At 42.5% G+C, this 27,019-nt stretch overlaps 1 protein-coding gene across 5 annotated transcripts; it reads right to left on the reverse strand.

The window, feature by feature from the left end:
• Positions 1–697: 697 nt before the first annotated feature.
• TESPA1 (thymocyte expressed, positive selection associated 1) lies at positions 698–27,019 on the reverse strand. Of its 5 annotated transcripts, XM_078076101.1 has the most exons (13): positions 26,867–27,019; positions 25,037–25,129; positions 21,677–21,829; positions 21,023–21,194; positions 17,782–17,996; positions 16,787–16,829; positions 10,841–10,890; positions 10,213–10,266; positions 9,415–9,451; positions 9,049–9,147; positions 7,066–7,274; positions 4,610–5,406; positions 698–3,478 (listed from the first exon to the last, which is right to left on the reverse strand). In XM_078076101.1, exons 5-13 carry the CDS (start codon positions 17,942–17,944, stop codon positions 3,383–3,385), a joined length of 1,548 nt encoding a protein of 515 aa, XP_077932227.1. In that variant the 5' UTR covers positions 17,945–17,996; positions 21,023–21,194; positions 21,677–21,829; positions 25,037–25,129; positions 26,867–27,019; the 3' UTR covers positions 698–3,382. The 5 variants fall into 5 exon arrangements, with proteins under 5 accessions (XP_077932227.1, XP_077932224.1, XP_077932226.1 ...); XM_078076098.1 differs by lacking the exons at positions 698–3,478; positions 25,037–25,129 and having other exon boundaries at positions 4,235–5,406; XM_078076100.1 differs by lacking the exons at positions 698–3,478; positions 21,677–21,829; positions 25,037–25,129 and having other exon boundaries at positions 4,235–5,406.

Below are 27,019 nucleotides of genomic sequence, written 5' to 3' on the forward strand. Positions count from 1 at the left end.
ACCCTGGGATCATGACCTGAGCTGAAGGCAGATGCTTAATGACTGAGCCACCTGGGTGCCCTATCACATAACTTTTAATCTTGGTAGTCCTGAGGTGCTTTCATAGGTATTCCCCCCTTCTTGTGATCTCTTAAAGAGTGATAGAGGAGCAGATTGAGAGAGATAATTCATAGCTTTGTGAAAAGATGATTAAACTAATGTATGGAACATCTGAAAGATTTGGGAACCACTGTGACCCCCATCTCAGCCAAAGACTGTGTCAGTGAAGAAGAGATCTCTTAGTCTTCTAGGGAATCACAGAAGGGAAATCTGTGAAATCATTTCCTCATTTACCTGAGAGAATAAGTACATTTAATTTCTTAAAGTTACTGTGTTTCATTGAATCTGATAAGCCATCTTTTGCAAGACTCAATTATTTTATATTTCACTAAGGAGGAAAAAAATTAGAGACCTTGGCTGACATTGCCAATGTTAAGACCCTTTCTATCTCAGAGATATTAAAATGTGGAAAAATGCACACCTTAGAATAAGTGAGATACAGCATTTCTTTTTTTTAATTTAATTTTATTATGTTATGTTAGTCACCATACAATACATCATTAATTTTTGATGTAGTGATCCATTTCTAACCACAATCTCTTGTGCTGTGCTGAGATCCTATAACCCTAGAGGAAAATGGAATCTAGTTCATTATCTGAAATATATAGCTCCTAGCAATATTTTTTCCCTGGCAATTCAGTTCTAATCTTTCTGTACACTGACAGTTGGCCAAACGTGGGGCAGATGTGTGAGGGGAACTGGTGTCCTGGATATTGCAGGTATTGCCCGGAAAAGTATAACTTGATAGGTCCTGCACCCAGCCTGCCTTGGTGGGTATCTTGGCATATTCTTGTGCGAGGCTGACATCTGCTGGACAAATAACACTTGAGCAAAGCTTTGCATTTTAGAATAAATTAGGTTATTGGCATAGAAACTGTAGGGACATATTCCACATTTTCTATTTTAATTTGATAAGCCTACCAGTTAATTTCCTTTTCAAATTCAGATGCTGTGGCTGAGTCTGAATGAGCTGTAGCATGAAGGCTTACCCTCAGTGCATCTTTAATATGCGAGGGTAAAGTCCTTTGATTAAAGCAGTTATTCTTCACCCTCATGGTGCACCGGAGTCAATGTGATGGACTGTTTATAAAGATGGCACAACAACCCTCCCATTCAACATGGCTTTTTGCACTGTGACCTCGCCACTCTGTTAAAATGTAGTCTGTTTTCCTTCCCTTTGAATCTCGGTTGGCCTTGTGACTTGATTTAACCAGTAATGTGGTAGGGGGGACATTATGAAACTTGCCACACATCCGTAAAAGGAAGCATTGCAATTTCAGTTTTTGCTGAACATCCACATAAGACAAGCCAGACTGCCAAGGAATGACACAACACACGGAGAGGGCGCCCCCTGCCGCTCACCACCAATGTTCCAGACATGTTGGGGAGTCTATTTTTGACCTTTCAGTCCAGGTCAGTCAAATAGCCAAAACCAGCTGCATAAGGGAGCCCAGGTGAGACAAGCAGAAGAACCTTCCAGTAAACCCACAAAATAGTGACAAAAAAGGAACAACTTTTTCTTTATACCACTGCATTTTAGGTGGCTTCTTATGCAGCAATATGAAAGTTTTAAGAGAAGAAGAAACAATGATGCCCAAGTCCAAACCTTAGAGATTTGTATTTAAGTCTATTGATTGGAGTCCAGAAAAGAGCAATTCAAAAAAATCTTGTAGGATTGAGAATCACTGATCTAAATATTTTATGCCCATGATTACCTTTTCTAAAATCAGCAGCAGCTGCAGCAACATCCATTATTATTCTAATATGTTATATTACCTTCACACACTCCCTGTAAGGTGTTGAAACTCTACATCTCCTATTATGTAGGATAAAATTAAAGTCAAGTGAATTTTGCAAAATCACGGAATTAGTATAGTGTCGGTCATTTGACTCCATATCCTAAACTTTTCCCAAATATATATATATATATATTCAATATATTATATTGCTGCCTTCTGATATTTACCTCTTTTGTGAGTGACTACTGTATACATATAATTTATATCCCTGGAGATGAAAGTAATGAGCAAGAGAGAAAGAAGAGTGACTAGGGCCCTAAAATCACAGAGAATTAAAATTAAAAGAGCTAGAAGTGTAAAGTTTTGTGATGCTGGACAATTAACACTGCAAATTTAGAGTATTGACCCAAAATAACTATTGGGCCGGGAAGTGCAATAAACTTAAGACATTCAAAACAGAGGGAACTCTAAGCAAGACTCATTGACTTGATTCAAGAAGGATATCAATTTCTACTATCTTATAATATTTATTTATTTATTTATTTATTTATTTATTTATTCCTGATGCCATCTTCTCTGTGGTATTAGGGGATAGGTGGTAAAAACTATAGGAGCCTCATTTATACTTGGTTTAAATAACAGATCTTTAGCCAAAACATTCAAAGGTATAAGGGATACCTCTGATACAGTTAATGCTCAAAACTCATAGCGAAAGGAAAGACATTTTAGCTGCAGTAACCACCTATGTGAGTTCCCTTGTCAGAGAAGGAGAGCTATGGATGTCAGGTCCTCACTGCAGGAAGGAACTCAGAGCCTAAGGGAGCATGGCTGTGAGATACTTGGAGTCTTCCCCATGTGGTGATGTTGGCGGATTAGAATGTAGTTATGAGCAGGAGCCGGGATGAAGCTCTTTATGGTTGGTTCCCATCTGTTAAAACAACTATAGCAGTGCACTTCTCAAACTTCAACATGCAAACAAATCACCTTAGGATCTTGATAAAATTGTGATACCTTAAATCTGAGGTGGGGTCTGAGATTCCACATTCCTAACAAAATCCCAAGTGATGCTAATGCTGCTGGCCTGCAGACTACAGTTTGAATAGTAAGGTTATACATTTCTAGAACCCTAGAACAGTTCTCAGACGGTTGCCAGACCGGCAGCAGCATCACCTGGGAATTTGTTAGAAATGCAGCTTCTTGGGCCCTGCCCAGAGCTTCTCAATCAGAAACTCTGGGATTTGGGGCCCAGATATTTGTATTTTAGCAAGCCCTCCAGGTGAGGCTAAAGTCTGAGAACCACTGATCTAGAGAAGTATCTAACCAGCCATAATAGAATCATCTGAGGAGCTTAAAAACAACAACAAAAAATCAGGCACTGATTTCCATGCCCTATCAATGAAATCAGAATCACAGGATGTGGGACCCTTTGTTGTGGGTATTTAAAAAAAAATCTTCCTGGGTAATTATAACATGTAGCCAGGTTTGAGACTCACTGCCTGAGGGAGGGCAGGAGGGAGAGAGAAAGAAAGGAGAGAGAGACCCACTTACTTCTCCAGTCTTTGCCAGCAAAAGTCTGATACAGGTGGGCGTGTCTGGGACTGTTGGGCCAGCAGCTCTCCCTCCTCACTGTGGCTTTGCACCTGTAACCAAGATCCCAGCAGAACTCAGAGCCAGTGCATAGAGGTGTTGGATGGCAGGTAGCCGTAGGGGAAAGAGGCTGAGTGTACTTGAGAGACTCGGCTTCTTCTCTTGTGGCAGGAATGCAGTAGTGAGGAAGGCAGGAGTTGAGGTGCAGCTCTATGTCCAATGAGAGGTGACATATATGCGAACAATATTGCAAATCATCACAGGTTCCCTTGTGGCAAGGATCTGAGAGCTTTCCCAAGGGAGCTCAGCACTTGATGCTAGTATTGGTGCTAGTCCCAGGCAAGAGGAGTCTTGAGTTCTTGAGAGTGCACAGGATGAAGAGTTGGTGGACCGACAGGACGTGTCCACCTGGATCCTGCACTACTCCTTCTAGAACATGCTCTGGTTACATAGGATACCCGAATATGCTGCTCAGATGCCCCCCCAAGTCTGCTTCAGGGAATTGCACTGGTTTTGCCTGGTGTCTGTTGTCTTAAAGGGTCAACCTCTCTACTAGTGTATGCAGCCCCAGGCATGAGTGATGACCAGTAGATGGCTATTTTTGTGGGTAGAGGGTGTGTGGCTTTTGGATATGCAGGCTGGGTGCTCACACATCTATGTGCAATGTCCCTAATGGTTTAGGACAGATCTGGGCATGGGAAGAGAAGGGGCTAGGCCAGAGCTGGGGAGTGGCTCTGCCTACACTGCCATGTTCTAGCACAGAAGTCCTAAGAATCTGAGAATATTAACTTTGAACCTGGACTTCCATGTCTTTATGGTTATATATTTATTAAGGTAGAAGAGAGCATATTTTATTTAATAGTGTTTAGCTTAGTGTGTAACCAACCTCTATTTGTACTCTGTTGCGGATTCCACAAATAATAGAGCGAGGTGTGCTCGATGAGGAACTTCAATGAAGATCAGATCAGATGAGGAATTAGAAAAGCTCTGAAAACCTGGATGATCTTAAGAAATCAAGCCCATTTATCTTTCTCCTTCTCTATTAACCTGTTCCCAAAGGTTTCTGAATGTAATTCAAGAATTGGTATATCTGGTGAGGACAGAGAGCCTGGATTCCCTTTTCCGAAAGGCAAGAATCCAGAACCTTTCTCTGCCAGCCTCTCTCTTGCCCCCAACCCTCTCACCTCCTCCAAGTCACAAGTGTCCTGCAGCTGCTGGGTTAGAGATTGGTGCAGTGCTGGTTGCTCTTGGCTCTGCTGGATGATGGACAGTTCCGATGACTTAACCGTCCTGCTCATGGGATTCCTCTGAAACAAGCTCTTTCTTGCTCTGCTCTTCCTTTTCCAGAAAGTCTCATCCTTGGCCAAATGGACTTCCTTATTGGTGGCTTGTAGACCCCACAGCTCTCTCTTTACCGGTGCAGGGTCTGTGCTCCACTGTAGATCTGCTCCGGGCAGAGAATGCCTGCAACAGGTTGCCTCTGGTTTAGGATCCAGAGTTTGTGATGGTGCTTGCATTGGGGACAACACCTGCTGTGTTTCCTCTTTGGGGTAAAGGGCACATGGACCAGAAGAAGTGGGCAGCATTGCATCCCTGATGAGGGGCACAGGATCTTCTTCTGAGCCTGGCCCAAATCCAGGGTCTTGCTGGAAGACCAGCTTCTCTCCTCTCACTCTGTCCATCACTTCCCACACCACTTGGTCCAAACTGTTCCTTTTGGGGATATTATGGGATGGTGACAGCCGATCTCGGGGGCTTGTATACAGGCACATCTTGGAGATGGCTTTCCGGAGGCGCTCTCTGGGTGAGTGAGGCTCAGGTTCTGGAGCCAGAATCCTGATGGATGGCACATCAGTTGGGTTGTAATTCCAGAACATGTGGGATGGTGTGAACTTTTGGACAGGTGTCTTAGACACATAGGAGTAGAGACAGAAGAAGGCATCAGCAGTGACCGCCAGTGTTTGCACCTGCTTAAACCTGCCTGGGCACAAGGGTTGAAGATGGTGAATCTGGGGCTCATCAGCAAATTATCTCTTGTAAGTCTTCCTTCAGTAGCCTTCCTAAGGCTCAAAATTCAGAAGGAAGATGCCATTTTCCCCACCAGTGTTTCTCCCATTTAGATTTCTCACACCCAGGATCCCCTTTCTTGACTTTCTTGACTTCTTGACTCCCATCCCGAATAGATATTTTCCTTCAGTCCAAAAATTAATTCTATATGGGATGAGAAACTTTTCTATATCTTGATTTTACATATCCTTTCTGCTGTCAGTATATTCTAAACAATGGCTTCGATTACTGTTTGCTTTAGATGACAAACATGACAGAAAAAAGGACAAAACCAACCTCATTTTCTTAGACAGTAACGAAACTTTAGGGTTCTAGAAGGGAGTATCAACAAATTGGAAAAATGGCAATTACTAGCCAATGGACTAGGGTACAGAAATTTTGATGTCATTTTTTTTTTTTTTTTTAAGTAAACTCTATGCCCAATGTGGGGCTCGCACTTACGACTTTATCATTCAATTAGACCTTGCTTCACAAAGTGTGGTCACTAGTCCAGAAGCATTGGCACTGCTTGGGAACTTGTTATAAATGTAGAATCTCAGACTGTATCTCAAAGCACTTTAACAATACCATTTGGTAATTCATATGGACATCCATGTTTGAAAAGCACTGTGATAAGCCATACATCTCTTAAACTGTAAGCTTCCAAAAGGCTTAAGAATCATGTTCCTCTTGTCTAGTCTGTTCTTCCAGAATTTAACACCTAGTTATGTTCATGGCACATAAAATAAAATCAATCAATTATACTCTAATTTTAGTGTGCATAAGAATCATCTAATGTTGTGAAAATATTCCAACTCAAAATCTTTGTTGCAACAGGTAGAGCTCAGGAGCGTGGTTTAACAAGCTTATCTTAAGTTGAATCTGATGCAAAGAATCTGAAATACAATCATATTGGGGGTGTAGAGAATATAATTTGAAACATATTCTAATGTATAGAATCAAATAGAGTCTTTTATGCCTCATCTAGCTAGAGAAATCCTCTCATATCTTTCCTTAGTATGAAATCAGGACAACTTAAATAATTGTTTCCCTGGATGTGATCTAAGGATTATACATAAGAATCCCGTGTGCTTGTTTAAAATAAATACTCCTGAGCCTTTCCCTCTATGGAAAAAAAACTTACGAATATGAATTTTTATAAAGTCCCTGGACAATTTAACATATCTAACTTTGAGAACTTTGAGAACATTGCCCTAAAAGGAAATGATTTTAATACAGTGGCTGTACAAAAACAAACAAACAAAAATACAGTGGCTGTAAATGAGGAACATTCTACTCTTCCAACTGAGAAATAAAAACAGGGATAAAATTTAAAGACACTATTCTCATTTGATTCAGCTAAAGGAAAGAAGGCCTAAGAAAGCAATAATGAAATGAGGTCTCTTGATGACTATTTCTTTAAGAGGGAGAAGCATACATCAAAGTTCTCCATCTTCACTGAAAACAACATGCCAGGAAATAGACACAGGAGACAAAGGGTGGAGTGAAACTGACTGAGAGAAAGTAGGATCTGGAGCCACTGATCCCTGTTGTGAATGGCAGAGAAGTGGAGCAGATCCATGGGAACACTCACTGGCCAGCATGAGGCAAGGGTCCTCCATCTCTATCCTCTGCACCTGGGCCTTCAGGAAAAGCTGGAAATCGATGCCTTTGGCCTGAGACGGGGTGGTGAAAAATCGGGCAGGAATCCGCGAAGTGTCCTTGTGGTCCTCTTGGCCAAAGCCCAGACTGAAGAGGACATCCTCTGCATCTTCTTGCACCTTGTCCAGAATCTCAGAGATGCTGAAAAGAGGAAGTTTGGTAAATAGGGGCAACTTTGAGTTACAGGGTCATCCAGAGTATTTAAGAAACGTGTCAGGAGACTGAGCTATCTTTCCGATCATTTCTCTACCTTCCATTCTGACTTTGAGAAAAACTTTCACTTCTTTGAACCTACATTTTCTGTCTGAAACATGGGAATGACAATCCAGCCTTGGTTTAAAAAACTGAATTAGATTCTATCACAGTACTTTATATATTTTTTAAAGATTTTATTTATTTATTTGAGAGAGAGAGAGAGAGCAAGTGAGAGCACGAGTCGGGGGCAGAGGTAGAGGTAGAGGGAGAAGCAGACATCCTGCTGAGCAGGGAGTGGGACACAGGGCTTGATCCCAGGACCCCGGGATCTTGACCTGAGCCAGAGGCAGACATTTAACTGACTGAGCCACCCAGGTACCCCTATCGCAGTACTTTAAACATCATAACATATGAATGAAAATTTGCTATGAGAGGGATTTGAAGAATCAAAAGCATTCTAGATTTAAAGAAATCTTGTGGTTATGTTATTAACCAGTCATTTCCCACCTGCACACACTATGGTTTGGCTGGCTTTTGCCAAGGGCTTTGCAGCTTGCTCCCCAGCTTCACCTCATGGTTGTGTGGGACTTCTAGGCAGAAAGTGTGTAAGAAACACAAAATTCTTTTTATTCTTACCCTGAGGGTAAAAATTAACCAGTGTAGGTATGTTCAAAACCTGATTTTGAAAGGTAGACCCCTTCGTAGCACTATTTTCAGGACAGAAGCCCTGCATTACAGATCAAGTTCTCTCTGTCTCTCTCTCGGTATGGTACTCACATGTATCTACATCCAAATCTGTGTACCACCAAGCTGGGTGACATGAGAGCTCAATAACTACCCATTCCACAGAAATAAGTCATGGGGATGAAAAGTGCAAGATAGGGGATATAGTCAGTACTACTGTAATAACATTGTATGTGACAGCTGGTGACTACCCTTATCATGGTGAACACAGCATAATGTATACAATTGTGGAATCACTATGTTGTGCACCTGAAATGAATACAACTTTGTATGTTAAGTGTATTTCAATAAAAACATGCAGATATCGAGTCTCATCTCCAGAGATTCTGACATAATTGAAGTGGGGTGTGGCCAGAGCTGTGGCTCAGTAAGGACAAATCACTACAGATAGTTAGTTACATGGCTAATAAATCCGAGGACTGGGTCTCAAATTCAAACTTTGACACCGAATTCCAAATACTTTCTATTATACCACATTAGTTTTCATCACTTTCCATCTTGTTTTAAAGTTATTTGCATGTGCCTTTTGTTCACCGTATTTGATTGTTGAGCTCCTGGGGGCAAGCACTTTGCTTCATCTTTTTCAATTCCACATAGTAATGCCTGGCCTGCATTAGGAGATATGATATTGCCCTAGTGAATTAATATTTTATTGTTTCATTCAATCAACCAATCAATACCTTCATTGATTGTTGATTGAGCACTTACTGTAAGTCCAGGGACTGTGATGATCCCCATGCTACACCTGCTGGGGTACAAGGTCACCTCTATCTTATAGAGCATCCAGCTCTGAGCAGTAGATTCCTCCACATCCCCCAGTGTTCTTGAAGCAAATATGGTCATACTTCTCAAGTATGTGAGTGTATAAAACCTTCAGTAAGATATCCCAGAAAAAAATGGACAATGGTTCTTGGTTCCATTCTCTTGGGCCTCTCCTCTTCCCCACCCTTACACCCCTGCCAAATCCAGTACCTACCTTGAGCTAGTCTTGTTGGTGCCACCAGTCATGCTGCTGGAAGCCAAGCTGCAGCCAAGATCGAGGAGCTGCCAGGGCCGGGATGGGTCTAGGAAACTCCTGCAGGGATCAGAGTTGATGTTACCCTAAGCTTGTAAGCAGTCTGCACCCTGGATCCAAGACGTTCCGCTGGGCATATTTACTCCCTGCTGGGTACCTTCTATTGTCTACTGGGAAAACTCAGTCTAGGGCCTCGTTCCTGGTTGGAAAATCTCACTCTCTCTTGTGACTCTTGAGCTCTTTATTTTTCATCTGTCTCTGATACCTACACCAGTTCAGTAGTTCCTGAAGAAGACATCATTCAGTCTGGGTGAACCTAACACTTACCTGGAGAAGACTTTGCCATTGGTGGCCAACAGTGTGGCTGGACAAGGAACAGAAAGGCAAAGAGAAAGTTAGAAGGGAACATGAAAATCACCTAAGCTGCCTCTCTCAATGTAACACTTAGCCCCCTTCACTCCCCTCTGCCACTACTGCAGGCTAGCTGAACCCCATGAACTCTGTTCTTTGTGGGAGTATCTAAAGTTCATCAAACATAGACCGGGAAGGGGGGCAGATATGGCAGGGAGCAAGTGGTCCTGAGCCTCTGAACTTAGACACCATGACTGGTGTTGAGGCAAGAGTTTCTCTGTCCCGAGGAAGAGAACATCATTCAGCCCTCTAGGCTAGTGTTCCTGCCCCACTGCTTGAGTCTCCACAGGACCCAGGAGACATTGTTAGGTTTCTATATCTCCATCCTTTATTCAAGCTCTTCTCTCCTTCAGTGTGGTCTCCTGCTTACACCCAGTGTTCAGGCTGCTTTGGGTTTCCTATACAGACAACAGTTTCAAAGATGTCTGGGCAACCAGTGTTATGGTGACTTTATGTGTTGTCTTTCCAGGGGACAAATGAGAGCCCTAATGATGGACTGGTTGATGTCATGTCAGGCTGGTGAGGGAGTATTTCTGGGCACACGAAGCTTTAAGAGCTTTACATTAGATCATAACGAGACTGCTCTTTCCCTACAGGTAAGACCTCAGGGAACGGGTTGCTTCTTTCTACAGTTTCCCCCTTTCATTCTACCCTTAATTTATCTCCTGTTTAGCCTCTTCCTTGATTCCAGTGTCAGAAGGCTGTGCCACTTACCCTCTGCTCCGAGGGTCAAGTCATCTTCAAAGCTGGTTCCACGGCTGAGGCACCCTGTCAAATAAAGCAAAGTCACAGAGAATAGGCTTGTGCTCACACACACACACACACACACACACCCATATATATGAACATTTATAACCACGTAATCACGTCAGACATCATGTTTGCAGAACTTCCCCCAGCTCTACATGTACTACCTCAGAAATCACATTCATATTTTGATTTAGAAAGACATAAACAATCACTTGTAATTAACCTGTCCCCTATATCATATAGTCGTGGACACAATCCTCTGTCAGATAGTGAGCACATGGGGGTGTGTACTCACACACATCTTATAAAGCTCTTTTCCCATAGCAGTGGTTGTTAGCTGAGCAACCACTAACAGAAGATAGTCTTTAAGCGTTAGTCAGCCTGTCAGCTCTGAGCCAATGTTTACTCCATCTTTTGGATCTCCTGGACTGCCTTGTGATCACCAATAGGTGTTTTGCAGACAGTGAAAAGGCAGTCAACATTCTTAATGCCTGCATATACACGTGCATGTACATATACACACACACACACACAGAGCCATGTTACTATCCAGGTAGAAGAACAACAGAAGAAAGAACAGAGCTGTACTCACCATTGTAGCTTGACTGTCCTGTTTCCTCAAAAAACCCTTCTTCAGAGTATCTGAGGACCAAAAATAATCTTACAGGTGGGAAACAATTATATTTTCCAAGGGGCTTTTTCCTCAGATGTGTCCCACAAGTTCACACAATTTTCCAATGAGATTCAGCAGTATTTAATTGCTTCTAGGTTGAAGCAAACTAAGAGTAGTTACTTGACAAGTTCACCAAAGTAGCCAGGGGAAGTGGGACTGGAGAGCACGGGATTTTGTGCTGCACCGTACCATGTTTTTTGTACATGTGTATGCACTGTAGAGTGGGCTGCCATTGTACTGACCACACTGTCCACAGTCGGCTTGGCGAGCAACAAGTCTACAGGTGCTTGGTAAAATTGGAAAGACAGAATATAGAAACAAAACCAGAGAAATACATTTATATAAGCAGGGGCTTGGGGCCATCACAGATACAAATACTGATATTTTTCAACTTTTAGGAGGTCAACTTAGCTTCCCACACCTTCTTCCTTTTCTCTGAGCAGGTTCTTGCTGATGATCATATCTCTCAAGAAGCAGCAGAAATGGCATCTTGGTTACAGATTGTAATTTTACATTTTAAGATAGGGTCTTATCAAACTTTTACCATCTCCACAAGAGGAATAGACCGAAATCAGCATACAGGGTGGCAAGAAACAACTCAGTTTTACAAACAAGGAAGAATTCTGTGTCTAAGAAGGTGAGTAAAGCAGTCTATGGAAAGTGGTGAACTGGAACCACAGCTCCTGGCTTGCATTCCTGCTTCCTGGCTGCTGTTCTGTTCTCAAATATTACACAGGGGACTTGGATGCCTCGCTATGATCATTATCTAAGTCCGCTTCAAGGACTAATGTGTTATGGGTTTTATAGAATTCATTTTCCTGAAAGTTTTTAAAAGGGAAGTTGCACATGATGCTTTGAATGTAATCTCAGTATGTAATCACTCAATGAAATGTTTAATAATAGCAATGGGTTTACTAATTGAACATCTATAGATCAAGCTGTGTTTAAGTTTTACAGGATAAATCACTGCATGGGTAGACATCTTCTATTGATGCTTTCCTTTCAGTAGTGAAAAATCAACCATGTTTTCCAAAATCTGCATTTTTATCTCTTCGTGAAAAAAAAAACCGTACATCAAGGTACATTATAAAACGTGAAACAATATCCAAGCTAACTAAGAATGGGTAACTCTAATAATATAACTAGAACTACAAATATGGCTGCTTTTCCTAACATAATTACATAAAAATGTATTTTAAGATAATATCACAAACATAAATGTTAGTCTCTAGACCATTATAAATATCAGTAGAAATTTATATTTACTGTTACTCCAAAAAAACCCACCATAACTTATATAGTCAACTATTAGAATACTGAGATTTACTCTTGTATTTAATACTTGGCTGCAGCTACACATTAATGCAAGGGCCAAAGCTGACTGTTATTGTAACTACAACTAAAACACACTAGTATTCCACGGTCTGCACTCAATGGAAATGCCTGTATTTGTTCACCAAGAGAAATAATATTCATAATAACCCAGAACTGGGAGACACCAAATCTCTGTTGTAAAGTGGATAAATTATATGATAAATAAACAATTTACTGCTTCACAACAATAAAAAAAAATGACTTGTCACTGCATGCAAAAACATGGACGAACATCACAAACATAATGCTGAGTAAAAGAAACAGATATAAAACACTACATATTGAAAGAGGTACTAACTTCCAGTTATAAAATACATAAGTCATGGGGATGAAAAGTACAGCATCGGTACTTTAGTCAATAATATTGTAAAAACTTGGTGTGGTAACAGATAGTGACTACACCCATCATGGTGAGCATTTCATAATGTATACAATTGTTGAATCACTATGTTGTACATCTGAAACTAATAAAATATTGTAGTCAAGTATACTTCAATAAAAAATTAAAATTAAAAAATACAACAGCACATATTGTATGATTCCATTTATAGCAAGTTTAAAAAGTACAAAATTTTTCTATGATGTTATAAGTCAGGTTATTGGTTACCCTTGGAAGCAGGGTAGTGAATGGAAGAAGACCTTCCAGAAGGAGACTTCTGGAATGCTGGTAATGTTCTGCTTCAAGTTTCATGGGCGTATGTATTCTCTTTGAGAAAATTCATGGGGCTTTGTTTATTTTTCAGTAAGTATTTTATTTTTCAGTATAACTTACATGGCTATTATTTTAACAGCTTTGTTGAGGTATAACATACAAAGAAGTGTACATATTGAATGTATACCATGTTAAGAGATTGGACATATGCAAACACCCATGATATCATTACCAGTTGAGGTAACAGACATATCTAACATCTCCCAGAATCTCCTTGCTTCCCTTTGACTTTTTTTTCTTGAGGTAAAAACATTTAACATGAGAGTTACCCTCAACAAATTTTGAAGTGCACAATACTGCACTGTTAACCACAGGTACCATGTTGTACAGATCTCTAGAACCGACTCACCCAGCATAGCTGAAACTCCTACCTGTTGAGTTGTACTACAGTTGCATTAAAAAGAAAAATGCTATTGATACATACGTTATACTTCAATAAAATTTACATTAAAAAAATACCACTGATAGGGGCACCTGGGTGATTCAGTCGGTTAAGCGTCTGACTCTTAATTTCGGCTCAGGGCATGATCTAAGGGTTGTGAGATTGAGCCCCGCTTCCAGCTCTGTGCTCAGCGAGGGACTTGCTTGAGATTATCCCTCTCCCTCAGCCCCCCCCCCCGCCCATGCTCTCCCTCTCTCTCAAATAAATAAATCTTTAAAAAAATTAAAAGAAAGCTTCCTTCTGAAATTAAAAAAAAAATACCTCTGATAAAATTTCTGGTTTGTCCAAACAAAACTCAGTACTATTCACTAGATACAAATTTTGTTGGGTGTTCTTCCTACATTTCTCTTCTCTAGTTGTGCCCTAGCAGGCAGATACGTATTCTCTGAGGACCAGCCCAGGATGAGCCTTGGGACAGTAGGCTGTGTGTGTGGAATCTACCACAGAAGTATGGACATGCGCCTGGATCTACTGATCGAACTGAAGTCGATTTAAAACTTCATAGCCATTGCCCAAGTCCCAGGCCTTTCATAGGTTATTGCTTAGGACATAAAATTGATGACTAGGGACTAGATCTATAGCTGCTCCTCCCTCTCTGTCTTCCACTGAAAGATCCCTTAGCATCATTTCAAGTCTAGAATAGAAGAGCCAAGGTCCCCCTCCTCCTGTATACTCAATTCATAAACAAAAGTAGGAAGGAGGATCAGATTGTGAGAAGGATGTGACTATTTTTAGGTTCTTCCAGCAATTTCCATAGGTTTTGCCTGCAGAGATTTAAGCTAAGGTCCACACAGAAGATTTTGAGGCTCCTAACCCTACCTCCAATGATTCACAAGCAACACATTCATGTCCTAGAACCTCCCCTGAGAGCCTTAAGAGGAAGAAGCAAAAGGACAGGTAAAGATATACATGATCTTGACCTGCAGCAGAATGGTCCGCCACTAGATTCAATACACTGAGAGACACTGACTCTCAATCACCCAGGAAGTTGGTGGGCTTTCTTGGAGAGCTTGTCAGAAAACAAAACCGTCTTGCTACCAGAGGATGTCTGTTTGGCATTGGAAAGAAAATGCGAACTATACACTCTTGAAGTAAAATTTGAAAAGTGCTTCCCAGGCACCTGTCAACAGAGTGGACGGATGTCCAGTGAATGTAGGTTCCTTGTTCATCTTCCTTCCTCTGTGGCCTTGACAGCCTAAGAACTGAACACTGTGTGACTCAGAATGGCATATCTGGAATGCCTTTCCCCCCTCTTCTTCATCATCTATTATCACAATCCAGTGTTCTCTCGCTACCATCAACCATCATCAGCCTTTAATTTTTCTAATTTTCCCATATAACTAAAAACTATTACATATATATTAGAGAGGATTAGAAAATAGAGAAAACGGGAACTATTTTATGAACCTAAATTCCCCCTGCAGAGACAAATGTGTGTTAAGAGACTTTCCTGTGCGCTTTTCAAAGTGTAAATATTAACATTTTTTCAACACATAGAAAGGGGAAGAAAATGTGACAGACACCCTTGCACTTGCCACCCTGTTTTCACACATGTAAATGTTTTGTCATGTTCATTTCTGATCTCTGTTAATAAAAATATAAATATAATATTAAAAATATAACTAAAGTTTCATTTTACTCCCATTCCTTCCTACTTTTTTCCTTCCCAGCGATAATCACTATCATAGAGTTGGTGTGTATCACTTCTGGACATACTTTTCTGAGAAACAACGAGATTTAGACAGATAGATCCTAAGTCTATAGGCAGAACTATTTTAAAGTAGCACAAAGCCTCTCCTTTATAAACCTCACTGCTCACGTTTTACTACAGGGCAGAGAACACTTGTGCATATGTTATCTCATTTAAATCTCACAAGAAACTTTGAAACATTATTATTCTAGTCTGCACCTTTTGGCGAGGAGTCTGAGATAGAAGGAGTTTTGGTTTTTTTCTGACAAGTGGTTACATGGATAGTTAGCACAAGGGTAGGCTCAACTCTTTGAGCCTTTTGACTCACCAGACCACTTTTTCAGCACAAGTTTTGGGTTTATCTCTGTGGAATATAGGTGGGGAAAGGTAATCTCTGGAGTTTACAATCTTATATTCCTGTGAATTTATTCTTTTCAGCTAGAATGTAGTATGTTTGAAGTCAAGGAGCATATTTTAAACTCCTTGGCCCCCTTCTAAGCCATTTAGACAATCAGACATCAGCAAATGCGCTGTCAACAATTAGCGATGTAAACTGACTCAAGAGTAGTTAATGACATAAAGACATTAACTGAGCTGACTGGTTCTCCCATAGATACCAAGTGAAGCATTCCAAATCCTAGGACAGTTGTGACACACCAAAATGTGCAAACATTCCTATTACCACCATCCCTTCCCTTCCTGAACTTTGAGGACCCTTCACGGACTGTGAAGTCAATGAATTGTGAACCAGGTCAGGACAATAAGGACAGTATGTTTTGCAAACCCACAAAAACACAGAATAAATCCTTCCTGGCATTACCTTCTGGGGCAGAGTTGAAATAAACAGCCCTACATCATTCAGTGCTATTTATTTCCTGCCAAATAAGCAAGGATGGCATTAATGGATGAGTTCAGATTAAAGGCTATATAAAGTTTGGAACCTTCCTGGAGGGGAAAGAAGGAGCAGGCAGGAGTTATAAATTCTCAGAATTATCACACAAATGATCAGGCTTAAATAGGGCACAGAAGCTTTCCCTCTGTGTCTGGGTAGACTGAGCCTAAAATGGTACTGATGAGGTGTGGGGCCTCCTATTTTAGTGTTTCCGAGGAGGGAGATACTGCATTTTGCCTTCAAGTACCTGCTCCCGTTCTTCACTGCTTTGAATAACTGGCGTAAACCTTTAGCCCATCATCCTGTGTTCTGTAGTAGAAATAAACACAGTGATGAATTCCTGTGATCATAAGAACAATGAGGTGTCTAACTCCTCTTTTGTTACACAGTGTAAGACTCCAGTCTGAAGGAGAAGCGAAAGAATAGGGATCTGCAACTCAGCCCAGACAGTCCCCAGAGCGGCGCATTTCCGTCATTCTGGGCTTTCGACCGCATCCAGACTGGATTTCCAGACCCCCACCCTAATTTCGTCTCAGCCCAGAGTAAACTTCATTTACAGCCCAGGCCCAGTTACAGGTAACACTCACCCCAAACCCTTATAATCTGCCCCCGCCACCCCCCACCATTTCAACCTCACTTCTAATTGTTAGGCCCAAATCAAACCCGTTTCCCTGTCTCTGAGTTCCCAAGAGTCAGTGCCCGCAAGCGTATCCACACATCTGCCACATTCATTGCCAGGGCCTTCCAGCACTTACCCGCAATCCTGCAGCCAGTCTTCAATCTTGTTGACTGGATTCCCTGGAAATGTCAGAGGTCAGAGCACCGTGAGAGCTGAAGGAGGTCAGACTTCCTCCCTGCAGCTCACCTCCTTCTGCAAGTGTATCCTTATGTGAGACACATCCTAAGACTTTCCTCCCCATAAAACTTTTCTTTAAGATAGGAGAGGAATACACCCATGTATAAAAATAGTGGCTGCTGCTTCTCTCTCTGCCTCCCGCCCCCTTCCTCCCAGAACCTGGAAAATGCCCAGGATCACAGGCCCACTGCTCCCTTCTCCCCAAGGTTTGGGAACAGGGGTGGATCTTTCTCCTTAAAATAAAATAAAAAGAAAAAAAACAACAACAAAAAATCACAATCTTGGGTTCGTGCTTTTGTTTTTTGCCAGAGAAGCAAAGATGGGTTTATTTATATGAGGGTTTTTTTGTTTTTGCTTTGTTTATGTTTTTGTTTTTTTTAACTTTTATGTTTGTAGTCTCATTCGAACCTCAAAGAAACTCTGAGAGGCATGGAGGAAAAGTACTACTATGACTTCAGGTACCACCACTTCCATTAGACAAATATGGGGTAAGTGACTTGCCAAAGGTCACACCACTTGCTAGCAGCAGAGTTGCAGCCAGAGTCCAGGTATCCAAACTGAGCATCACTGTGTTGCCTAAGCAAAATAAAAACACCCCAAAGCATTCAAGAGAACCCTGACCTCAGGCCCTTATAGACAGCTTCTTGGGATGATGCAAAAATGTGCTTTATTTTTCCTAATCTTATGCCTATCTCTCTCTCTCCCATAATTTATATTTTTTATTACTTTACTCTTCTTCCTTTAAATGCATTGAACCCATCAAAATGAGCCTCCCTGAAGGCCCAGCCTCAACAAGGGACCCGCTGCAGACACTCTGCAGACCTGTGGCTCCTGGTACCTTTCCCCCGGCACGAGGCCACGTGCAAGGCTGTCTGCTGTCTAACTGCCTCTTACCTTCCTGAAAAACATCATCCAGGCTGGCAGGCTCAGGATCTGAGACATCTTGCAGGGCAGCCGCGGCCTCCTCCTCCAGGACCTGGGTCTGCCAGTGGCGGCTCTGCCGGAGCCAGGCCCGCCGCTTCTCCCAGGATGTGGGGCTCAGCACAGAGCCCTCCATGGCCCCAGCTCAGACTTCAGGGTCTCCCGGCACAGGAATGCTGCTCTGAGGGCTGAAATACAGCGATAACTCCCCCATCCTCTGTTCAGAAACTACCCCAGGGCTGCCCCAACATCTTCCCAGCTATGAATGAAGGAGCATGACCCCTCTGCCCATTCAGGAAGGGGGGGGGAGTTGTCCAGCCCTTCCTCTGTCTCCCCCCACCCCTGCACCCCTTCCCCCCAATGCTCTGACATATACCAAGGCAAGTGTTTCAAATCAGCGAATCTTGGAACTTCAAACATCTTATGACTTAAGGGACATTGAGAAAGTTCTTCCTAACTTAAAGAATTGCTACCTCTCACAACGACTGGCATATTGCCTTAGAAAACAGCTTTCTTTAATCCTTAAGAATGTTGTCTTTCAGACTCTCCCACTATAATTAGAATATCTTTAAATCGGCAATTGATAAAATTCACTCTATTTGTTCTTCATAAAGATACATGAAGAATTCCCAGATCTCAAATTTTAGACAACTTCTCCAAGGTGCCACAGCCAGGATGTCACTCCAACTACTGTCATTCTGAGTCTGTTGTTTGTTTTGTTTTGTTTCCTGTTTTATATATCAGGGGTCCATGTAAGATTTCTCTTGGGAAAAAAAAAAAATCCCATAATACAAACAACAGGGAGACGTTGCCTTACTCAATGAGCAGTCACGACCCTCAGGGTCATTCCTTTCTAATTTGTCAACGTGGGTTTCTCCATAGCTAGGAGTTAGCTCCTCAGTTCATTGATGCCATGTATATTTCATTTAACACTGTCTGCTCAACATCTCTGTGTTCTTCCAAAAGATACGTTCCGATGGCACTAGCCACTTATTCAAAGAGGAAGAAAGAGGGGAAGAATCTCTCAGTTGTCCGACTAGGACTTAAAAAGCCTTGAGGCCAATGCACATTCATTGGCTGATGCTCCATCCTCCTGCCTCTCCCTCACCTGCCACACTCAGCCTGCTACAGTGGACACGGAGGAGCCCGACCAATGCTCTTCACTGGCTCATCCCTCTGCTCCCCGGAGCTGCCGTCAACAGCTCCATCCTCATAGCTGTGCTCTTAATTGTTGCAGTAAGGGAAAGCAAGAGGAAAAAAAATAAGAAGAGTGCCAGTTTCCAGAGACTTCTATTCTTTAAAGACTTCAACACAAAATCATTAGGGAGGCATGGAACCATGGAGGCCCTAAAATAGCTGTTTTTGAAAGGACCATCCTGAACCTAAAGCGCCTTCCTAGGGCAATAAAATTGTTTTGGATGCCTCTGCTTGCTAGAGACAAAACATATCCAGAGAAGAATGATACATCTAAATTCTTTCACTTCGGGTCCAGCCCACCACCCAGTCTTCTCCAAGGAGAGAGGTTGTTAACCCTGAGCACCTGGCTCTTTGTCCACTGCCTGGGCCTTTTAAGGGCAATTAAATGAATAAATTCAGCTTGTGACACAGGGAAACCACAAAGGGGGGACGCAGAGAAAACTTGCCCTTCAGTCAGAGCTCTTGCGAGGTGATAAAAGAGGATGAAACTGCCACTAGAAAGAACTTAGGAAATCTAAAAAGCCTTGGTCAGGGTTTATTTACCTAATTCTACACCTTCGAAATATTGAGTAGGTTGGTGTCAGTTGGTCCAGAAAAGAAAATGTCAAAGGCTGACTTGCCTACTGTCTTTAATTCCCAGAGTAAATGGACCTCATCTAAATCATAAGAACTCTTCAGCTCACAAAGAAGGACTTTTTTGGTAACGAGGGGAATTTAAAAGGAAGGCAGGAGGGCAGGAAGAAAGGAGGGAAGGAAGAAGGGAAGGGGGAAGATGAAGGGGGGAATGAAGGAAGAAAGGAAGGAGGGCAGGAAGGAAAGAAAGAAAGAAAGGAGGAAAGACGGAAAGAAGGAAGATGTGACTCCTGCACTTTACTCTGCCACTTGCTAGTGGTATAACCTTGGAAAATTCGATCCCTTTCTCTGGTCTCAGTTTCTCAACTGGGAGATTATGCCCTAAAATTTGATGCTTCTGGTATTTTAACTCCCGATGTGCCGTTTTATAGCTGAACCCCCATAATGCTTAGTGCAGTTCCAGAATCTCGCTAATTGAGATGGTAGATAGAGACCTCTACTTGGGTTTCGATATCCTCTGTGATACGAATCTATTCTACATTCGTCCTGCATCTTTGAAAATACGTTGCATGCATATAGGCTAATTTCCCCTTTGCCCCCTGAAAATGCTTATCTCCTTTTAAACCTTATGCTTTTCTCATGTTCTTTTCCCTCTCCATCTTCCTGTCCCTCGGCCTTTGACACACTGCACTTTTCAAAGCCCAGCTCTTAGCAAACCTTCTTCATGAAGTCAAAGAAAAGATGCAAGGCACATCTAAGCTAATCTCAAATGTGGCAGACTGGACGTGGGCCCAGGGAATTGAACAAGTTCATTTCCCCCTGATCTCTGCCACAGAGACCTGTTCATGGTGTTATATGGGAACAAGATGAGCACAGTGATATTATGAGGGAGGGAGGAATAGAACTGTCTGGTTAGAGATCGCAGGAGGAAGCTATGTTGCTGAGAGATAAGAAACTGGGTATTCTTTGTGGGAATCTGGAGGAAGTGGCAAATGATATCAGGCAAGCCCATCAGCGGTGACAGCTTTAAAAAGAATTGCAGGATGGGTACGTGCAGGATGGGTGCATGCAGATGGCACCTTTGAAGGTCTTGGGGCTCCTTGTAATAGAGAGGGGGGCCCGGACATAGTTCCTTCAGCTAAGTCATACAAACACGTAAACCTATATGTACAACAGAGTTGGGAGCAGCAAAAAGAGTAGTTACTAAGAATCAGAGTAGATGTGAGCATTCTTTTTTTTTTTAAGATTTTTTAAAAAATTTATTTATTTGAGAGAGAGAGAGAGCACAAGAGGGGGAGTGTCACAGGGAAAAGCAGACTCCCTGCCAAGAAGGGAGCCCAATGCTGGGCTCGATCCCGGGACTCCGGATCATGACCCTGAGCTGAAGGCAAACGCCCAACCGACTGAGCCACCCAGGTGCCCCAGATGTGGGCATTCTTTTAACCTTTTGGTCCAATTCATTGACCTCTGGCAAGTCAGTTAGGTTTCCTCCTTGGGCAGCAGTTTCATCCTCTTGAAAATGAATTGGCAGGAGTCAATGTTGTACAAATTTGCCTTCAATACCAATGCATCTGAATTTATTCTAGTTGAGTTTGAAATATCTGTATGGGTAATACCTGGAAAAGAAAATGTTTTTGCATGGTTTTCCCCAGAAGCATTAGGAAATGGTCCCGTGGCCTCCGGTGTTACTTCCCATTTGGCAGAGTCCCTTCCACAGCGACACTGATTTATGAGGTGCCTGCACTTCCAACTTCCACGGACTCAGGAAAGTGGTGAGTCTTGAATGGGGGAGGCCCAGAAGGAGCCCAAAGGAGTGTGATTCTGTTAGGCATTGCTCACTGAGCTCCAGCACTGTTTGAACATTTCCGCTACTTTTCCTTTACTTTATGCAGTTTCATCCACCTCCCCCTCTATCCAGACAAATTCTGTCTACACTTTGAAGGCCTATCCAAGTCATCTCTTCTCTTCCCCACCTCTAACAACTAGCACATATACTCACACCACATGCGGCAAGAGGGAAGCTGTCACCCGTCTGGTCACCATGCCCCCTTCCTTGTAACCCCTCCCCCGAGCCCCATCTCAGGACCCAGCAGGGTACCTGCAGCAGGAGGGGCTCAGCAGATGTTGTACTTGCAGAGGAGCGAGAATCATGCCGGTGCTGAAAAATTATCCTCATTTAGCACATGTCATGGGACAGGGGCTCCCGACTCTCCACAGGGTCTCAAATCCTAATGTATATGTATTTTTATACCTTGTAGTGAAGAGAAAAGAGGCTTGGGGCATAGTCACGCTGATCTTTTGTTGATGAAACATAGGGGTCACACTGAATTTTATAAAGCTTAAACTATCAAATCCTTTAAATTAAAAAAATATTTTTTCAGAGTTTTCCGTTCGAAGTTTCCACTCCTTGGTCAGAAGTTCCTTCTGGAATCTGAGAACCATCTTTCGTGATGCTGGTTTATTGTATTTAATCTATTGTATTTGATATTATATTTAATCTAACTCCTGTGAGGAAGGAAGTCCTGGGCTGCTGGTATTTTTTCCTACTAACTGCCCACCCCCCAACCCAAAAAACTCCACACTGATTCTATTGCTATTTACCTGAATCACTCTTTAAAAGCCTTATTTTCCCTTCTGCTCTCATTTCCAGCCCTTCGTCCTTTCCTCTTTCCTACATATCTCTAGAGGTTCACTCCCTAAATATTTCTCCACAATCTGGCCAATGTTCTGGAATCTGACTACAACAAATAGAGCAGGAGGGAATTCTCTTTGTTTTGAGGATGTTATAGTTCAAAGCAGAAATTTCAGCTGACAGGATCGAAGTTAGACAAAAGAAGATTCAGGAGTTATGAGCTTGGAAAGGAGTATCTTCTAACACAAATCATCAGCAGAAGCAGCAAGTGTAGTAGCAGGAGGAAACCTTTATGGGTCTGTCGTTATTACTGCATTGAGTACACCATATACCTCCAGTCTGTGTTCTAAGGGATGTAGTCAGAGATTCCGCATATATTAACACTGGCCAGTCAAAGTGATAGGTGCTAAAACAACTGGGATGTACAGAGTACTGTATATTTATCCATAAAACCTTCCTGTAAACTATTTCACTTAATCCTGACAATCACCTTTGAGCTAACTATTGTTATGTGAAGCTCAGGGACATATGTGACTTATCCAGGGTCATATAATTAGGATCTTATAATGTTGAGAATTAAACTCAGGTTGGTCTGACTCTAGTTGTATGGTCTTTCCATTAATTATAGAACAAGAAAATAGCCTAATATCTTCACCCAAGTATCAGTGGCACATATAATTTGGGATAAAAGAAAGGAGAAACTATTTCAGTAAATTCTCCATTTCACATGCTACATAAACTCTCCCCTTTATAGCCTCGTATAGAAGAGGCAGCATAAACCAAAATTAATTTACCCTTGGCTTTATGATAATCTTAGTGAAGGAAGTGTTGCTTTGTTTGGTTATTAGCATAGTTTTCCTTCCTAACTCCCAACTAGATTATGTGAAGCAATTTTGCCTTTGTCGGGCTCACAGAGCGGTTCAGCAGCAAGGGTCCAACTAGGTTCTAGTTGAGAGCAAAAAGTCTGCCTGGGATTCCACATTGCTTCCAGATTTTTGTGCCATTCAGAACATTTAAGGATGGCTATAGAGCAGCACAGACCAATCAGAGTTGACACCAGTCACAGCCCTGTAGCTGGGTCCTACAGGTATATGGCATTGAGTTTCTGGTGCCTGTCTGGGGAACCTTGTGGGAAGAGCTGGGATTGTCGGGTTGGTCATGGGCACTCAGTGAGCTGGGGGCAATTGATACTTATCATAAACTGGTATGGAAATATTTTAACAATCATTATGGGTCTACCAATTTGTACCTGCCAAATATCAGCTCTGCTTACAGGTGTCTCATGGGGATATTTTTAAGGGGTCCAGTAAGGAGGGCCAACTCTTGAGAAGGAAAACTGTAGGAAGAGCAAGGGCCTTGGGATCAGAGTTAGCCTTGTTTGGAATCACAGTATCTACTTAATGCATATGTACCTTGGTAAAATCACCTTTCCCCTCTAAACCTAAGTTTCTTCATATGTAAAACAGGTAATAACACAACTTGTTGGGCTACTGGGGGCCAATATCAGATAATGGATATTAAGTCCCTGAAATATAAAGGAAGTGCTTAATAAATGATAGCAATTATTATTGTTAATTTTCCCTCAGTCTAAACCATTCACTAAAGTCAGAACACTTTCAGGAATAAGAAGGAAGAAGGAGTGAGCAGCAGGATACAGTAGTGGATGTAAAATCCAGATGCGGAAGGAGGGACGCTGCTGTTGAGCAGAGATAAAACATAAACTGCAAGTAGTTCCTTCCTTCTTACTTTATGCCAAGAGGGATCCGAGAGATCATCTAATCCTGGTCAGTCATTTTGAAAAAGAGAAAGGAGTGGGGGGTGGAAAGAAAGTGCAAAGAGAGAGAGGGGGAGAGGAAGAGAGAGGGGGAGGTTTATCTGAAATCACATAGACTATTAAGGTTGTAAATGGGACTGAAACTCACAAGATCTGAGCCCCAGGTCTATGCTTTTTCCTTTACATCACACTGCCTTCCTCATGCCACTCTGGTTTCCACTCTGGGCCTCCTCCCAGGAACACGTATCAGACAGACCTCTCTTCTCTTCTGTCTGTATTGTGCCTACACCCAAGCAGGGCATGTAAACTGGGACTGAGAGTGAAAACAAGCGTGGGAGGAGAGAAAAAGGAAACAGAGTTTCCATGATGGGGCCCATAAGACCTTCTGCATCTTATCCGCATTTACAGCCAAGATAGGCACGTATCACCGCCATTGCAAAGGGCTGTGGGAAATCCCAGGACAGCCATTTCTCTGTAGATAGGACAACCTCCACCTCAAGCCAGGTTGACTGCACCCTGTTCAGCACACACCCCCAACCTGTGATATGCTCTCACATTCCTTCACAGATAGGAAATACATTCCTAATTTCTAGTTCTCTTCTATATCACTGCAGTTGAGAAGACCTTCAGAACGAAAATTCCCCTGAGTATAGCATTTGAGCATTCTGAGCCTCCTATGGTCTAAAGCAGCAGGTCAATCTATTTCGGGGAAAAAGGGGGATGTTATTTGATAAATAATATGAAGAAAAATTCCAATGAATGAATGTAACTATTTTACCCTCCTCTCTTACCCTCTTTCTCCCATAAATAATTTCAGCTGAGTAAATACTGAAAGAAGACCATCTAAAACCTCTTTTGCTCTCCATCTTTTTCTTCTCTATGCCCACTTCCACAGTTGAATGAGTTTTATGGAAGACTCGTGAAGTTCCATGGGAAACATTAAAGTTATACATTTGGAAAAGGGTAATCCTGTGCTCTCAGTGTTGGGAGACACTAAATTTTTTCACCTGAATGGGCTACAAAGACAGCAGGATGAAGAAACATCCGTTTACCTGCCCTGGTTTGCAGATGGCTTGGTCTGGAGACAGGAGTAAGGGTGAGCGGATTTCTTAGTTCGGTGAATCCAAGTCTTCAATTCTTCAGTCCTGTTTGCATGGGAATGCAACTCTTTCCCTCAGGTGCTCATTTTAAATCTCCCCTCTTTTTCTTTCACAATGGTCTACACCCTTTCTTATCAGAATCTGGGTTTAGGCCTTTCTGCATTGGGCTTGGGTGTGGGTAGGGTACAAAGTACCGTGGGTACTGGAATACCCACTTTTGTTTTGTCCTTTAGGTGGAAAGCAGAAGAGTTGCGAGTTATCAAGTGGCCATAAGTGTCTGATCTTTTTCCCTTACTGGAGCCCAGGGTGGACCCATGAGTCATGATCTAAGCTGGGACCAAACTTCCTCTCCAAAACTCCATTAGAATACGAGTCATTCTCTATTAGAAACCCTGAACTAAAAATGAGTGTGTTGATTCCCAGGGCCACTATGTGATGCTTAATCCCAGGGCTCCATCCCCCTTTCAGGGACCAGGGGAAGTTATGAGAAACAGTATTAGTAGGGCTGTGAAGAGTTTCTAAACTCTCCGGGGTGCCCGTGAATAAGAACTCTTTTGTTAGATGTCCTTCAATCCCTCTTGTTATATCATCTGCTTGTTATCTCTGATAATATTCTAGTAGAGATAGATAATAAACCCGGCCTATACTCCTCCTAGTAATGCTTCCTGTTACAGGAGAATCACACCAGGTTTTTAGCTCCAATCACTCAAGCCTAACAACTGTTAATCTGCAGCTTGGACACACAAGCTGAAAGCCTCCAGTCTCCAACCTGATAACCTCAGCACCTGCCACATACTGTCTAAAAAGTCCCCTTGCCCAGACAGGCAGCCATTTGTGATAGAGTCACTAGTACTTATAAATCTTCATGATCTTATCAAACCATTTCTGGGGGGCTCTTTTATCTTGTTGCTGTTCTGTGTCAGCACCCGCCTCTTCTCCACCCACTGGAAAGCTCAGCAGCACAGCAGGGGCCTGGGAAAACCCCAGTGTGGAGGATCTTTCCACTCCTCTACCTTCCCCAAAAGTCGTGTAGGTGGTGATATGCTCGGCTCGGCTGCCACTAAGACAAGGGATGTTGGAGGGGCACAGACCCTCCCCCACCCGAGATGATGTAAGTCATTAAGTGGTCACCGGATCCCTCTAGCCATCTCCGAGATGTACAGCCTGAGAAGCAATCCCCACAGGTGGTTATCCCTCTTGAGCCTTCCAGTTAAATTGGCCTGGCACTGTCCAATTGTGTGACTTCTTCCTCGTGTCTACTCCCAACACATCTTGCTGTAGCTTATCTCCTGGCCAGCTTTCTTCTGCAGCTTTGGAGGAGAGTAGTCACACCCACACAAAACAGCACTGATTTAGGCGAGGTGTTCCTACTAGTTCCCAGTTACGAGCACTAGAATGGGATCTGCCGTGAAGTGAGAAACTTCTCCTTGAGAACCTTTCAAAGTTACAGCACAAGGGAGCATAGCAAGACAGAGAGGAAGTTCCCACATGAAAAAGGTGAAACATTCCTAAATAGTAATTCACACCATCAAAAGAACCCATGTTTTGTGATCCTATATAGAGTACCTCTCCCATAACAGGAAGAAGGAAAAAAAAAAAAAGTAAAGGGTCCTTTTTGTTCTGAGAAGCACAGTCAGGGATTGAAGTCAGGGATGTGGGAGATTTTCTCCTGATTTTTCCCTTTTCTTGGCAACCTGATTTCTCTCCTGCCTGTTTTCTCCTGTCTCCCGGCACCATCCCAAATCAGTATAGTCTTAAAATTAAGGTGAAAATTATACTCACCTGTCCGCGCGTAGAGAGCAGAGTTTGAGGCATAGTGGTTAGCAAAGTGGGGCCAAGCCCTTCCCAGGTATGGGGATCTGAGTGAGGACAGTGACAAAGTATCATATTGTATGTTGTACCTTTCTCTCTGTCCTCATTAAACTGCTGTTGCCA

Source organism: Halichoerus grypus, chromosome 6 (genome assembly GCF_964656455.1).
Source record: "Halichoerus grypus chromosome 6, mHalGry1.hap1.1, whole genome shotgun sequence".
Classification (NCBI taxonomy): domain Eukaryota; kingdom Metazoa; phylum Chordata; class Mammalia; order Carnivora; family Phocidae; genus Halichoerus; species Halichoerus grypus.

Coding starts and splice junctions, on each gene's coding strand:
- TESPA1 (XM_036072885.2), bottom strand. CDS start 17,944: ATGGAGGGCTCTGTGCTGAGCCCCACATCCTGGGAGAAGCGGCGGGCC. Junction 9,148..9,414: donor AATGGCAAAGTCTTCTCCAG/GTAAGTGTTAGG, acceptor TGATCCCTGCAG/GAGTTTCCTAGACCCATCCC. Junction 7,275..9,048: donor ACCAACAAGACTAGCTCAAG/GTAGGTACTGGA, acceptor TCCTCTTTTCAG/CATCTCTGAGATTCTGGACA.